Source organism: Vanrija pseudolonga, chromosome 4, assembly GCF_020906515.1.
Source record: "Vanrija pseudolonga chromosome 4, complete sequence".
Taxonomy (NCBI): domain Eukaryota; kingdom Fungi; phylum Basidiomycota; class Tremellomycetes; order Trichosporonales; family Trichosporonaceae; genus Vanrija; species Vanrija pseudolonga.
Window position 1 is genome coordinate 1,238,512 of NC_085852.1, and position 15,182 is coordinate 1,253,693.

The 15,182-nt window shown below is 63.7% G+C and overlaps 2 protein-coding genes across 2 annotated transcripts; one reads left to right on the forward strand and one right to left on the reverse strand.

Moving 5' to 3' along the window:
- Nucleotides 1–1,759: 1,759 nt before the first annotated feature.
- On the forward strand, nucleotides 1,760–11,528 carry SPBC354.08c (putative protein). The gene is made up of 13 exons (XM_062772287.1): nucleotides 1,760–2,417; nucleotides 2,469–2,531; nucleotides 2,579–2,933; nucleotides 2,973–3,811; nucleotides 3,862–4,561; nucleotides 4,606–5,339; nucleotides 5,391–5,492; nucleotides 5,577–5,664; nucleotides 6,482–6,932; nucleotides 7,002–7,140; nucleotides 7,188–7,206; nucleotides 7,328–11,174; nucleotides 11,220–11,528. Exons 1-12 carry the CDS (start codon nucleotides 2,304–2,306, stop codon nucleotides 8,950–8,952), a joined length of 5,229 nt encoding a protein of 1,742 aa, XP_062628271.1. The 5' UTR covers nucleotides 1,760–2,303; the 3' UTR covers nucleotides 8,953–11,174; nucleotides 11,220–11,528.
- SWC4 (SWR1-complex protein 4) lies at nucleotides 9,093–15,028 on the reverse strand (the record flags this gene model as incomplete). The annotated part of the gene is made up of 8 exons (XM_062772288.1): nucleotides 14,783–15,028; nucleotides 14,630–14,730; nucleotides 14,035–14,588; nucleotides 13,545–13,991; nucleotides 13,435–13,463; nucleotides 12,999–13,169; nucleotides 11,220–12,951; nucleotides 9,093–11,174 (listed from the first exon to the last, which is right to left on the reverse strand). The coding sequence occupies exons 1-8, from the start codon at nucleotides 15,007–15,009 to the stop codon at nucleotides 9,093–9,095; spliced, it is 5,343 nt and encodes a 1,780-aa protein (XP_062628272.1). The 5' UTR covers nucleotides 15,010–15,028.
- Nucleotides 15,029–15,182: the final 154 nt, after the last annotated feature.

Sequence of the window (15,182 nt, forward strand, 5' to 3'; positions counted from 1 at the left end):
GCTGACAGCGCTGCTTGAGGTCAAGTACAAGTGGCGCTCATCCACACCCGCCACACGACGGGACGAACCAAGGGAGAGCGAACTAACCACTGGACGACGGCGAATGAACGATATCCAACGCAGACAAAGCTACACGCTGGAAGACGGCGAATGCACCCATGCACCACGGGCCGGGCAAGACGACACAAGCCAGGCTACACGTTGGAACTCGGCGAATGCTCTCAGCGCGATTGGTCTTCACACCAACACACATAACAGTCACGTGCCTCACCAGGGCGACGCGACGCGTCAATTGTATCAGTCGGCGTCTTCCCTCGCGAATCAATTCAACGCGCCTCGGCGTAGAATTCAGCCCACGCTTCGGCGTAGAAGCGTCTGCACGGCGGCTTTCTACGCTGATCCGATCCAGGGCCGGGGATGCGACGCCGACGACGAGACCGACGCCGGCGTGCCTCGGCGGTCGGTGGTGGTCGCCACGGCGTGCGCCCAACCGGCGCCGTGGGGCGCGAAGGTGCCATGCCGCCGCCGCTGAGCACGCCAGCCACACCTCGCGGTACAGAATGGGTTCCCGAAGCTCAACACCGCACGGTCGAATGAACAGCGATGCATTCTACGCCGTGGCGCCGTGATGCGGACACTCGGTGCGGGCTTCGCTTGCGACCACCAGTCGCATGTCCGCCGACCGCCGACCGCTGCATCGTGCCAGATCTGCTAGCGCGTGGTGCTGCCCGCTCTGTCCTGAGCATTCAATGTGTACCGCCGACGCCGACGCCGACGCTGGAGTGGGCTGTGCGTGGGCTCGGCTGGCCGTGATGGTGTCTCGCGGGGATGCTGACGGAACTAATCTGACCTGATGACCAAGTACCATCGGCACGAGGAAGACGACTGGAACAAGTCCAACTTTGGCCAAGTCAACTACCGCATCCACAACCTGGCCATGGCACCAAGCATGCATCACTCAACCGACACGTCTACACCCTCGTCATGGACGTCCCACCCCGTCAGCGACCATGACGCATCGCCGCGCTCCACCCAGGGCTGGGAACACTGCCCCCACCCTGCTAATGCTGCGGCGGGGATCTGCCAAGTGCGCGGACGGAACATTACACCCAGAGCCAGGGTGGTCTCTCGCAGCCGTGCACTGCACTGCCTGCCTGCCTGCCGGGGTGGTGTGAGTGTGCTGCCCGTGTCCAAAGCCATCATCCATCCTTCCACTGCCTTGAGCTTGGCTGTGCGTGTGAGTGCGTGCGTCTGCCCCGCCTGCACGTCGCACGTGCAGACGCGTCGAGTGAGCCAAGAAAAGTGGGATCCAAAAGTTTGGGTCTGCCTGTTCGTAAGGTGCGCCGTAACATTCCTTCGTCATTGCTGCTGCTGCCTTCCTTCGGCCTTTCCACCCCGACCCCCCTCTTTGTTCTTTGAGTGTCCACTCTGCAAGGTCCGGGGGGGCCCGCCAGCAGTCAGCACCAGTTCTCACTGTGGGCCCACCTTGTTCTGGACCAGCTCCATTCAGGACATTGCTAATTCAGAGGACCACCCCCCAGTATTACAATGGTGCCGCGGAATCAAATTTGGCGCGGGTAGGGGTCAGGTCGCGTGCGTATGACGACGCTTTTAGCTGCTAGCTGGAGCTTTTGCCGCGCGCGTCTGTCTCTGCGAGCAAGCTAGAATTTGCTGCTGCTGCTGCTGCTGCGGCCAGCTGCGGGGGTGGAGGTCTTTCAACCAGGTGGCTTTGGGGGTTTTGGGTGGCCATCATGCATTACAGCGGCTCGTGCATTCTTTCGACCTCAACTCTGCTCCATTGTCGTGCATACACGCGCAACGACTACAACAACAAGGGGACATTGACAATAACAACGACCACCTCGACTCTCACCTTCTCTTTGTATCAGTGACGATCCGACACACGCGCCTTGGCCGCGTTCCCCGCGTCGTAACAACACGACGACTACACTGCCCGCCAAGGTTTACAACACCAGACACCGCCCCCTCCAGTGTCCCCCACCCTGGCAACACCCACCTCCACGCGTAGAGTCCAACTCACGGCCTTTGTTCAACCCCCCTCGAGTCTCCCGGTCCATCGTTGTCTCTTCTCTTGCATACAGTACTCTCAATCAAGCATCCCAATAGACATTTATACATTCCACATCCACATCCACGACGGAGCGCCGGCAACGAGCAGGTCTCTTGCCCCATTCCACATCGCGCCCGGGACGACCCCCCACTTCCACGCCGTCACGCAAGGACGCTCGTTCTCAAGATAACGCACAGTCTTCCCTCTTGACACCACCACAACCACCACCACCATGTCCACCGATGCCAACGACGCCCTCCTCGAGGCCTTCAAGCTGCGAAACGAAGCCCTCGGCGGCACAGCCAAGGGTATCGCCGTCCAGATTGGCTTGATGAGTGGTATCTCGGTACGTCGGGATGGCACGCGTCAGAAGAAGCACAGGAAACTAACGGCACAGGTCGCAACCGTGCTCGCATTCTCGTTCCTTCGGCCACGAGATACCAAGGTGTACGCGCCCAAGGTGAGGCGGGCCCGTGTGCTCGCAGCGCGGGTGACTGACAGATCCAGGTCAAGTACCAGATGGCGCCGCCGCAGAACCCACTCGATGACCCAGACTACGAACCGCCTCCACCGCCAGTATCAAACGGCCTGTTTGCATGGCTCAGCCCCGTCGTCAATGTCAAGGAACATGATATGATCGCCAACATTGGTCTCGACGCCGCGACATTCCTTCGCTTTGTTAGAATGCTCCGGACGACGTTCATCTTCGTGTCCATCTTCGCCGCCGGACTTCTCGCTGTTGACGTTATCTACAACCTCAAGTACTTGCCGAGCGCGAACCGCACCATCTTGACGACCATCACACTCCAGAATGTCAAAGGCTCCTGGGTGTGGCCTGCCCTCGGCGTCAGCTACTGCATCAGTACGTCATTTTCAACCTATTATCGCTGACGCCCCCAAGACTTCATCGTCATGTTCCTTGTCTGGCGCAACTGGCAGGCAATGGTCCAGTTACGACAGACGTGGTTCCGGTCACCTGGGTACCAGTCAAAGGTCAACTCGCGTACTCTGATGATCACCCGAGTCCCGAAGCAGTACCGCAGCGACGAGGGTGTCATTCACCTCCTTACGCAGCTCAAACTCGATGGCATCAAGATCGCCAACAGCATCGAGAACGCGTCAGTCGGCCGTCGACTGGGAGACTTCCCTCACCTAGTCGACGAACACAACGAAGCAGTCAAGGATCTCGAAAAGGTCCTATGCAAGTACCTCAAGGGCGGCAAAATGGCTAGCAAGCGGCCAATGATGCGCATTGGAGGCTTCATGGGCATGGGAGGGAAGAAGCACGATGCTATCGATTACCTCGCCAAGCAGATCAAGTTCCTCCGTGACAAGGTCGACCAGCAGCGCCAGTACATTGACTCTCTTATTCGCCAGGTCAAGTCGGCGAAGAAGGGCGGGCGTCCACCTCCCCGCATTGAAGGCGACAACTTTGGCTTTGTCACCTTCAAAACGATTGCCGAGGCGCACCGCATCGCGCGTATGCACCGCGGTCCGATCAAGGAGCTCGGAGGAGCTGTCATCCAGCTGGCACCGGTCCCAAGCGACATTGTGTGGAAGAACATCAACAAGGACCCGAAGGAACTGTCGTCCACCAAGGTCATTGGGTTCGTTCTCATTGGTCTGCTCGGGTTTGTCAACCTTCTCCCCATTGTTGGCATCTCGACCCTGTCTAGCTTGGCCCAATTTGCTCAGATGTGGAACTGGGTCAGAGTGTGGAGCCAGCAGAGCAGCTTTACAGTGAGTTTGTGTTGGTAGGCAGAGTTAGGCAGAGTTTCTGACGCTGGTAGCTTGGCCTCGTTACCGGCCCGCTCCCTCCTATCCTCTCGGCAACCTTCTCCTTCTTTCTTCCCATCGTCATGCGCAAGATTTGCAAGTACCAAGGCACCATCACCAAGACGCGTCTCGACCGTTCGCTCACGGCTCGCTACTTCTTCTTTATGGTATTTGCCTACTTGTTCGTCTTTGTGCTCGTCGGCACGATTTACGGCATCGTCAGCACGGCTGTCAGCCTGGGCATCAAGAAGGACGGCGACGGCGTCATCAAGATTCTGAAGGATATCCCCAGCTCCATTCAGCAGTCATATGTTTCGACCAGTACCTACTGGCTCAACTGGCTGCCTCTCCGTGGTTTCCTCGTCTTCTTTGAGCTCATCCAGCTGTTCAAGCTCGCCTTGGTGTCCATCCGCCGCTTCATGTTCTCTTACACCCCTCGCGACATTCGCGAGTTGACCAAGCCGCCCTACTTTGAGTACCCGGTCGTCGCCGTCAACCTGCTCTTTGTCGCCACCGTCGCACTGGTGTACGCACCGATCGCGCCAATGGTCCCAATCGGCGCCCTAATCGTCTTCTGGTTCTCCACCGTCGTTTACAAGTACCAGCTACTTTACGTCTATGTCTCTCGCGCGGAGAGCGGCGGCCGCATGTGGAACGTCTACGTCAACCGGTTGATCATCAACTGCCTCCTGATGCAGCTGCTCATGGTGCTCAGTGAGTTCAGAGTTCAAAACAGACAGCAGAGCTAACCTTGTCAGCAACGGGTCTCATTCGTGACCAGTGGCTGGATGCCATTGCTGCTGTCCCACCGCTCATTATCATGATTGGCTTCAAGATCGCCCTTCACCAAACTGTCGAGCACAAGTTCAAGTACTACCTGCCAACTCCTCAGGAGGTCGAGCAGCAGCAGCAACGGGCCTTGTTTAGCGAGAAGCACGGCAAGCGTCAGGACCTCTCGCGTCGCTTCCTGCACCCTTCTCTTCAGCCCAAGGCCCTCTACCAGGTCATGGTACACAAGAGCCAGGAATCGCTCGCCCGTCAGGTCCTCTCCGCCTACCCCTGGTTCGCTGGCAAGCACAAGCACGATGGCGTCGAAATCAAGGCTGTCCGCGAGGAGAACCTCGAGTACGACCCAGACCGCGATGCTCCTTCCGAGGCCCAGCAGGACGCCTGGGAGACGAGGTCGATTGCATCAACTGCCGCCTTCAGCAAGGTCGAGGACGGTTCAATCTCGCGTCCAGGGCTCCACCACTCCAACGAGTCCGAGTCGTTTGTGCCGCTACACACTGCCAACCGTTCCACCGATGAGCTCCTCAACCACAGTGCACCCGTTTCCCTCTCTGGCCACCGTGGTAGCGAGGACGGTCAGGCTCCGCTTCTCAACCGTAATCAGTGGGATCAGACCCCGGCCGACTACAGCCACGGCGGCGTGCCCTACCCTCCTAGTTCATTCAACCAAGGGCCATATGGCTACCACAATGCGCCTCCTCTTGTAAGGTCTGGCACCAGCGACTCTGTGGGCTCGATAGGTCAACCGCTCCAGCGCTACGACACGAGTGGTGATCTGGGCCGCTTCAACCAGGGTTACAACGACCCGTACGAGAACCGTGGCCACCAAGGCTCGGGTGTTGGCTCTGGAGGCTCTGTGGGTTCTCTTGGGTCTGGAGGCCGCCGCCCTAGTGGTGGAAGCGGATCTGGTCACCCTGGCGGTGCACCATCCGCTTATCAGGGCGGAGGTTACGCTCCCCAGGCCTATGGCCAGCGCGGCTACACTCCGGAGCCATACAACCCCGGCTACGACCAGCGGTATGGAGGTGGTGGGCAGGGGAGGTATTAATACGAACGATGTCCCCATGCGCAGGTCGCAGTCGTTGTCGTCGCCTAGAAATGCCACATTCATTCCATCCATACCTTTGGTCGATGCAATTTGTACCATACGATGTGGTTGTAAAGGTCACGCGTCGTGGCATGCCGTTGTGGTTTCTGTCAGGGGCCTGCCCTCCCTTACTCTTTGTATTGGACATTGGCTGGGGTTTGTATTGGTTGGAGTGTCAAGGTTTTGTTATTGGAACTGTATGGAATAAACTGGGCGGATCGTAGAATGACTATTGTGGGTGGTGGTGGTCGTCGGCATTTGGGAGCGAGCCTGCAGCCAGCCAGCGGTGAGCGAGTCCAGTCGTCGACACACGCCGCTCGGCTCTCGCTCTCTCCCTCTCGTCGTCGTTGTCTCGCTCGTCCTTCACCTGCGTCCTCGTCGTCGAACAAACACACTGCATCACCCAATCAACGCTTGCACTCTTCAACCCTACTCTCACCTACTCCGACCACCACATCCTCGCTCATCTCTACACCTCATCAATTGCACAACACTGCACAGTCGTACACACACAGACAGCAATCAACCCTATCAGCCAGAGATCCACCACCCACCTCGTCGTCCATCCCACAGCTCGCACCCCGCAGCCAGACTTAGCGTCCACCGCGCGCGTCTACCCCTCCTCGCTCGCCAGTCTAGCTCGCCAAGGGAAGGTTCGGCGTCACAATGAGCCCGAGTGAGTCGTGCTGCCTGCGCGATTGCCCTCCGTATGCTAAACATTGTCTCTTCCTCACCGCTATACCCACTCCTCACAACAGCCTCGCCCCACAGCTTGGCGACCTCTCCACAACGGTTCAACCACTTTGCCCCCCTCTCCCCCGACGCGGTCAACAACCAGCTCGACGATGTCGGCGGCGAGATGAGCGCAATCCTCGGCCTCGTGCCGCGCACGACCGACTCGAGCCCCGACTCGGCACCCAAAGGCCCATTGCTAACGTACTCGCGCGTCCAGCTGTTGCAGCTCGGCCGCCGCGGCGTCGTACCCTCCGGCATGGGCCCGCTCGAGAGCTGGTTCGGCACCATGCAGCCCGCGAGCGGAGGAGCGAGGTCCTCGCACCCGCCGGGCCTGGATGACCCCGCCATCGCTGCGATCCAGGGGCCTGGCGGTCGCGGTGGCCGCGCGCAGGCGGCCGGCAGCTTTGGCGACGGCTTTGGTTTTGGCGGCGGAATCGGTGGACGTGGCCTCGGACGTGGAACGCGCAACATTGGGTGAGTGTGCTGGAGGCTCGCTCTCGGTGGCGTGCGCCTCGCACCACCAGGCGGCGCTGACATCCCCAGCCTCAGGCGGCAGCCCGAAGGACCTGTCGACCCAGCAATCGCAGAGCAAGGACGCAGCAGGGAGAACTTTGGTGGTCAGATGGGCAAGTTCTCAGTGCGCGCGCCTGGAGACCGTGGCATGAGGCTGGGCGGCGATGAGGTGAGTTGGGAGGTTGCAGTGTCGATGGTTGTTCGTGCTAATGCCAGGCGCCAAAGGGCCGCGACCGTGAGCAAGGCGGAGAGCGACGTGAGCGGGACGACCAGCGCCGGCCTCGACGAGACGACGGCGGCGACTGGCGGCGTGGTGAGCGTGAGTTGGTTGCGGCTTCCTTTACTGACGACGACAGGCCCTAACGGCGAGGCATCCTCACGCAGGCCTCCTGGCTTTGGCGGCCGTTTCGACGACGACGCCGAGCCGGCATGGATGAGCGACGGTCCAGCATCCAGCGCGACTGCATTGGAAGACCCAGCAATCGCCGGCGCCAGCTCGTCCGGGGACCCGTCCGATCCTTTGATCAAGTTTATCCCAGGCGAGGACATGATTGCTGCGCACAAGCGCGCAATGAAGAACCGCGGTGGACCAGGAGCAGGAGGAGACAACTGGCGCGGTGCTGGCGACAAGCCGCTCGTGTCGTTCTTTGGCGGCGCACCAGCACCCGCTGCGCCCGCAGCCCCTGCCAAGCCCAAGGAAGTCAACGTCGCCAGCTACTTCAAGCACCGCGTATTCGACGACGACGAGGCCGCGCAGAAGAAGGAGGAGCCCGAGCCCGAGACAAACGCATTCCAGAGCCGTTTCCAGCGCTTCTTCAACTCGGGTGCCGCTGGCGGCCCCATGCCTCCTCCGCAGTCGACCAGCCCCGCCAACGTTCCGCAGCAGCAGCAGTTGCAGCAGCACCAGTCGGTCCCCCAGCCCCAGCACCAACAACGACCATCCGAGGCCCGCTCCCCGCCCCCGCACGACATTATCACGTCTCCTCAGCAGGCATCACCCGCTGGCCCGCCTCCGGTCGATGACCGCATGGCCATGCTCATGGGAATGCTCACCACCAAAGGTCCGAGCCCGGCTCCTCGCCCCAACTCGACGGAAGCGCGTCCCCAGTTCCATGGGTACAATGGGCCAGCACCGCCCGGTCTTGGCCCGGTGACTCCCCAGCCATTGTCACCGCACGGACCCCCATCGCACCCCATCTCTCCTCAGAACGCTCAGCGCTCGCCCAACGTCGAGTTCTCTGGCCAAGACTATCTCAGCTCACGTGACCCTCGTGACCACCAACTTGCCGAGCAACACGGCATGCTCCCTCAGCACTATGGTGGCGGCCCTCCTCCCGGCGTCGACCCCCGCTACCCTTACCCTCCTCAGCAGCAAGGTCCCCAGCAAGGCTACCGCCCATCCATGCGCCCCGGCGAGCTGCCTGCTGGCCCCCGTCCATTCTTTGACGCTCGCGGCCCCCCACCTCCCCAAGACTCGCGCGGCCAGCTTCCTCCCGACCTCCTCCAGCTGCTCAACCAGACTCCCCGCCCGCCCATGGGTCCTGGACAGCCCATGGGTCCCGGACAGCCCATGCCTGGCCCGCCGATGGGCATGCTCCCTCCCCACCCGATGCAGTTTGGCCCCGGTCCTCCTCGCGGCGGCCCAACTCCCGACGACCTCCTCCGCAGCCTCCAGGCTGGGCCAGGTGGCCCCACGTCCCCCGGCGGTGGCCCTCCCCCCGGCTACCTCCCCATGCCGCGCCCGCAGCAGGGTGCTGGTGGCCCACCAGGCCCCTACCCTCCCCCGCCCAACATGCAGCAGGGCTTCCTTCCCCCGGGACCCTTCCCCTTCCAACAGGGCCCGCCGCGTCCCATGCCGCCTGGCGTGTTCAACGGCTCACCGATGGCGCCGTACGGCCAAGGCCCGCCCGGCGGTGGTGGCGGCGGCAACCCCGACATGCTCGCTGCGCTGCTCAACGGGGCCGCGCCGCGGTCCCACTAGCTGCGCATGAGCACACACAACAAACAACGAGCCGCTGGCCTCGGCTCCGCTCCAACAACACATGACTCCTCCGACTCTGGCACGCGCTAGCCTCCATCCGTATCGTTCCGTACCATGCATCTGTACCTCTGTAAAGTGCTCTATCCCTGACCAGTGTACCGCTTCCTGCTCCAGGCGCGCCATGTGTCGGCCCAGATCTCGTGCTCGGCCGCGCCGCCCGCCCCGTCCCCGAGGCCGAACGGCGCGCCGACACCCTCGCCTTCCCTCCCGCGTCCGTCGGCACGGCCGCCAGCAGTGACAATGTCGCAGAGGCTGAACAGGCCCGGCTCGAGCTCGCGCCGCACGGCAGTTGACAAGCCTGCCCACGGGTCGGCAGCTGCGCGCGCATACGCCACAAGCAGGGCAGGCGCATGCTTGGCCAACGGCCCTGCGAGGGTCCGCGCCGGGGCGTCGCCCGTCGTCGGCAGCTTGGCCGTGGCGAGGTTCGTAAATGCGCGCGCTAGCAGCGCGGCGTGTGCGGCTGCCGGGTCATCATCCCGGGGCTCGATGGCGAGCCAGAACGGCTTCCGGGTCCCCTTTGTCCGCGCGCCACGCTTGCGCTGGAGGAGGGGGAAGAAGGCCGCGAGCACGCCCACCAGCGCAGGGAGGTGCGCGAGGGCGATGTCGGCGCGATGGCGCACAAGCGTGATGAGCGGGCTGAGCGCCGCGGGCACGAGGTGCGGTGCGCAGGCGGCCGGCCTGTCGGAGGAGGGGACGAGCGCGGCCGCGATAGCGGACAGGATGAGCGCGCCGTCTGGGGCGCGGAGGAGGCCGGTGCGGTCGTCGACCAGCGCGGACAGCACGGCCAGCGCCTGCGCGATCACGCCGACGCAGCCGCGCATCGCGCCCTCTAGCGAGAGGAGGAGCGGGTGGAGGAGCGTCGCGATCGCGCGGCCCGAGCCCTCGACCGGCGCCGAGACGAGCAGGGAGATGGCGCGCAGCGCGCCCTCTGCTTCCGCGTCGCGCTGGCTGGCGACGAGGGAGGAGGCCGCGGTGAGCGCCGCAGTGAACGTCTCGCTGGTGAGCGTCTTGGCGTAGGACGCGAACGCCGTGTCCAGTGCTGTGTCTGAGGGAAACGTGGCGCGGAGGACGATGAAGGCTGCGAGGACGGCTTCGGCCTCGGCCGAGGCCGAGAGGTCGAACGCGACGACTGCGAGCTCGGCGTCGCGCGTCCGCACAATGGACGAGAGGAGGGCCGCTCCCGTCTTGTCGGACACTGGGGAGCCGAGCCAGGACGAGAAGCGCGCCAGCGAGCGCCAGGAGCGGAACACTTCGGCGTTGGCGGCCGGCGAGGCGAGCGCGCTCTCGACCACGGGGGCAAGTGCCGCCCGCGCGACGGCCTCCAGCTCGCCGAGCTTGGACTTGACGTCCGCGCTGAAGCGCTCAGCGTTGCCCGAGGCCACAATGTCCTCGAGGAGCAGCGCGACGGCGCGCGAGCGCACATCGGTGGGGTCCTTGAACGACTTGGACTTGATCGCCTCGTCGAGCGTGGCGATCAGAGGTGCGGGGTCGCGGGCGGCCAACTTGGCAATGTGCTGGTATGCAAGGTGCACCAGCGCGAGGGTCGCGTCGGCCAGCTCTGGAGAGGACGCCGATTTCAACAGCTTCTTGACCACCTTGGCGTCGGTGAGCGGGCCGTACACGTCGGCGCTGGCCAGCCTCGCCAGCCAGGTCCGGATGGCCACCTGTGTCTCCGGCGAAGCGTCCTTGTCAACAGCGTAGGCTGCATCCAGGAGCGCAGTACGCGCGCCCTTGGACAGCCACGCGGCGGGACAGGTAGAGAGGACGACGAACGCGCCGCGCGACTTGGCGGCGTCGACGAGCGCCTTGAGCAGCGCTGCGCGGAACGCAGGCAGCTCCCACGTGTCGGCGGAGGACAGGAGGCGCTGGATCGCCGCGCCGACTGACAGACCCGGCTCGGCACCAGCGCGCGAGATGACGATGGAAACGAGACGCTCGAGCTGGGCAGGTGTGGCGGTCACGTCGAGCGGCGCGAGCCCACCCTGCGCGACGATCGTCCACGCTGCTGCGGCGAGCGTCTTGTCCGTAACGCCCGCCTCGCGCCCTGTCCACGCGCGCTTCGGTGACGCGTCGAGCGCGTGCAGCAGGGCGTCAACGGACGCGGCGCGGTGCGCGTCTTCGTCGTGGGCAAACAGGGATAACCGGGTGTACAGGTAGTGTGTCTGGGGCGTTAGTGGTGGCTCGCCTGTCCTGCTGGCACCGCTTACAATCTCAAGCTGGAGCTCTGGCACGACTCCCGGCGCCTCAAGCAGACCGCACAGCGCGCCCACGTCCAGCCCGTACTCCGCTTTGCGGTGGAGGAGGCCGGCCGAGCGCGCGACGCGGAGGCGAGCAGCGAAGGCGAGGTCGCCGGCGATATCCCGCGCGCCAACGTCCGACTTGCGCTTCTTCTTCGGCGCGTCGGCATCACCAGCCGCCGCGGGGATCTCAGCGTCGGCGAACGCACGCGCCGCGGCGCCGATGGCCGCCTCGACGTGCTCGACGCCTGGGCGCGCACGCGCGCCGGCATCAAGCACGATCTTCACGAGCCTGCTGAACACTGCAACCAGGCGGGCGGGGCCATCGAGCTCGCGCTTACGCTTGCTCCCCACTTCTTGGGAGAGCGCGGCACGCACGCGGGCAGCCAGCGAATCGAGCAGGCTCGCCCACTGCACGCTCCGCCGGCCACCGAGGTTGGTCGCCCGTACCGCGGCGGCGAGATCGTCGCGGAACGCCTTGTCCGTCAATGGGCCCGCCGCGACGAGCGAGTACAGCGGTGCGAGCGCGTTTGAAGGCAACGAGGCGTCAAACAGACCCGCACACGCGTCGGACACCAGATCGAAGAAGACGTCCAGCAACCGCGTGAGCTGGTGGAAGCGGAGGATTGAAGACAGGAGTGTCCTCGCCGCGGGATGCGTGCGTGCCGGAGAAGCCAAGCACCATCCAACCACCTCGGTGTTGACCGCTGTCCTTGTGTGATCCAGCCGTTCGAGAACATCCAGCGTGCGCAGAATCCTGCCTGCCAAGCCTTCGTCCTCAGCAGCGGCCTCGGTAGCGCCGTACAGCGCCAGCGCGGACGCAGCGCGCTGGGCCTCGCTCGCGACGAGCTGGCCGGCGTTGGCGTCAGTCTCGAGGTATCCCCCCCAGGCGTGGAACGCCGTCCAGAGCGCGAGACGCGAGCTCCACAGGCCCTCGACGACGGCCGTGCGGCTCGCTGACGGCGTTGATCCGCCGGGGCGGCTGAGCACCGAGTCCTCGAGGCGGTTCACGAGCTCGAGGCAGGCGCCAAGTGCCGGTGTCACGGCCGCGCGCACCTTGTCCGCCACGACGACGTCGACGGGGCGCCGGTCCCCGCCCTTCGCGTAGAGCGAGTACCTGTGTTGCGTGGTGGCGGCGATGAAGGTCGCGAAGAGGTGCGGGATCGCAGCGAGGGCGGGGAGGGGCTCGGAGGTGGCAAGCGACGTGAGGAGCGTCTTGAGCGGGTCGAGCGTCTGCAACACCGGCAGGGGAAAGAAGAGCGCGCCAGTCAGCTCCTCGAACACGGGCTTCAGCGACGCGTGGTGCGCCAGCGTGGCAGCGTACGCTCCAAGAGAGGGGTGTAAGCTCTGCGCAATCTTCTTGCCGTTCGGCGACGTCGGCAGCGTGGCCGACAGCGCATCGCCCACGAGCACCGCGACTGGCTGGAGCGCGTCGACCGGCGCCGACGGCGAGGCGAGCGCAGCGACGAGCTTTGCCCAGATCTCGGCCCACGCGTCGGCCTTGCTCCCCTCTGTCGTGTGGAAGAGCTGTCCAAGCGACAGGGAGACGGCGGCGCCGAGCCCTTCGGGAGGCGACGCGGCGGACGCAGCGGCAATGTAGCTGCCCAGGAGGGAGAGGGGGGCCGTCGGCGGGGCCGAGCAGGAGGGGGACACGGAGACCAGGAGCGCATGGTATGCCGGGTCGAGGAGCGGGCTTGCAGCGCTGCAGTTCGGTCAGTACAGCCACGCCCAGGCCAGAGCAGCACCCACGATGGCTTGCTCCGCATCCACGCCTCGAGCACCCAGTCGCGCAGCACGTCTGCCTTGCGCGGGATGAGGAGCGTGTTGTCGGCCCACGCGGCGGAGGCGAGCGCAATCTTGCGCTGCCCGCTTGGGGTCGGGTCCTGCGCACCCTTGAGCGCCTTGATGAGCGACGAGCCGCTGAGGGGCTCGGTTGCGGCCATGGTGAGGGTGTGTGTGGGGTTGCAAGTGGTCGCTCGTCGCGACTGTCATGCTGGGCGAAATTTCAGAACCTCCACTTCAAGGCTTGGGTGAGGGCGGGACCAAATGGTACAACAGTGACACTGACAACCACAACACCCCCGACCGAGATCACGACTATGCATGCTACAGTACTGTACAACTGACAACGGCCTGGATACACCATCGCACTCATGGCGCTCGGCTGCGGCGATTGGTGCCCGACGTGTCGGTGGACAGGACCGATTCGGAACGCTGAGGTGTCAGTCTTGTGAACAGTGCCAACAACGAGAAGCGCGCACTCGTTTCGCTCGTGCGCGCCACACCCGCGCTCACCTTTCTTGACGGCTCCACCGGTGGCACAAAGCCCTCGCGCTGCGCCTTGAAGGTGCGGATCTCCTGCTCGACGCGGTCGACCTGGCGCTTCATGTCCACAAGCGCGGCCGCGGCATGGAGCACGCCGTCGAGGGCGTCGAGGTTGGAGCGCGTAGGCATGACCAGTCGGTGGATGTTGAGACCCATTTCCGACAGCAGCTCGGTGACACGGATCGCAGTGTTGGGCTTGGGTGTCGGCATCTTGGACGACCGGAGGTGGGCCGGCTGGTGCACAGGGTGCTTCGAGGCCAGGTGCGACGAGTTGGGCGCGATCGGCTGTGGAGGGACGCGGTAGATGCAGTGCGTGAGGTCGAACGCTGCGGAATCCTTCTGCTTCTTCGCTGGAGGGGCTGGGCTGCCAGGTCCGTTGCCTGGCGTCTCGTCCTCTGGCCTCCTCTTCTTCTTGTACTGCGATGTCAGCGGGTGGAACGGACCTCGTTTGGTTACCCACCCTGTCAAGACCCAGGACGCCCTCGCTGTTCGCGCCGTCCAGGTTGACCAGACCACTGTCCAATCCAATGATCGTCCGCATCAGCTCGTCGCGGTCGGCACGGTAGCGCTTCTCGTTCTGCTCCAGGCGCTTGATCTCCATGTACAGCGCCTCTTCCTCTGCAATCTCCGCCTGCGTGAGGTGGAAGAGCTCCGAGGCATACTGCTTGCGCTTGATCTCTCGAGCCTTGTCGAACGAGTACTGCACAATCTGCTGCTGCTGCACCTGGATGTCACTGGCTGTGCGCGTGCGGACGAGGCGGCGGCAGATGGTGTAGTAGCGATCCTTGATCTCCTCGATCGAGCGCTTCTTCGCCGACTGGTCGCCCTTGGGGCCAAGGTACTCGTACCGGTCTGCCGCAACCACGAAGCGGAGGTCAAACGTCCGCAGCAAGTCGAACAGGTACGCCGTCTCATGCGACGACCAGTTGGGGTCGACTAGGTGCTGGTCGTACTCGAACTGGCTGTACTCCATCACCGACGGGCCGTGGAGGTTGAAGCTGCCAAAGTAGTCCACTGCGCCCGTCAGCACACATTCCACATGTCTTCCTACTCACCCCTCGCATGCGGATCGTCATCGGTCACACGAACCCAGTGTCCGAGACGCGGCGGATGGGGAGAGTTGCGGTTCGCGCTCGGCGTGAACTGCGTCCACTCCCTGCGACGATCAGCTCGCCACCCAGCCACACACATTCCAACTCCACACGCACCACTTGACCTTCTTCGACTTGAGCTTGGGCCTGTCGCGGTACTTGACTGCCGCGATGGACGCCTGCGCCTCTGCGAGTGACGGCGCGTTGTCGCCGATGAGGGCGTACAGCTCGCGCGAGATGCCATCGGGCTTGCGGGCCGCTGCGGCGGATTTCCTCGATCCCGAGCCGGACGATTGGCCCGCCTTAGGCAAGTTGAGGATGGAACGGACGTCGCTTGACGACATTTCGTGGATGAAGTGGATGTTGCAGAGGACAGAGTTGCCGTTTTGTTCGTGTTTCCAGGTGGTAGTGAGCAGCAACAACTGGCAGCGGGAGCAAAATTCAGGTACCGACGAACGCCTATGATGGAGGTGGATGTGTCCAAAAGTTGATCCACCTCGACTTCGGCAACCTCTCT

What these genes read in the sequence shown, in the direction of transcription:
- SPBC354.08c (XM_062772287.1), top strand. Translation starts at nt 2,304, where the DNA reads ATGTCCACCGATGCCAACGACGCCCTCCTCGAGGCCTTCAAGCTGCGA. An exon ending in GCAGCTGCTCATGGTGCTCA is followed by an intron (nt 4,562 to 4,605) that starts GTGAGTTCAGAG and finishes TAACCTTGTCAG; the next exon opens with CAACGGGTCTCATTCGTGAC. An exon ending in CGACCAGCGGTATGGAGGTG is followed by an intron (nt 5,665 to 6,481) that starts GTGGGCAGGGGA and finishes TCCTCACAACAG; the next exon opens with CCTCGCCCCACAGCTTGGCG.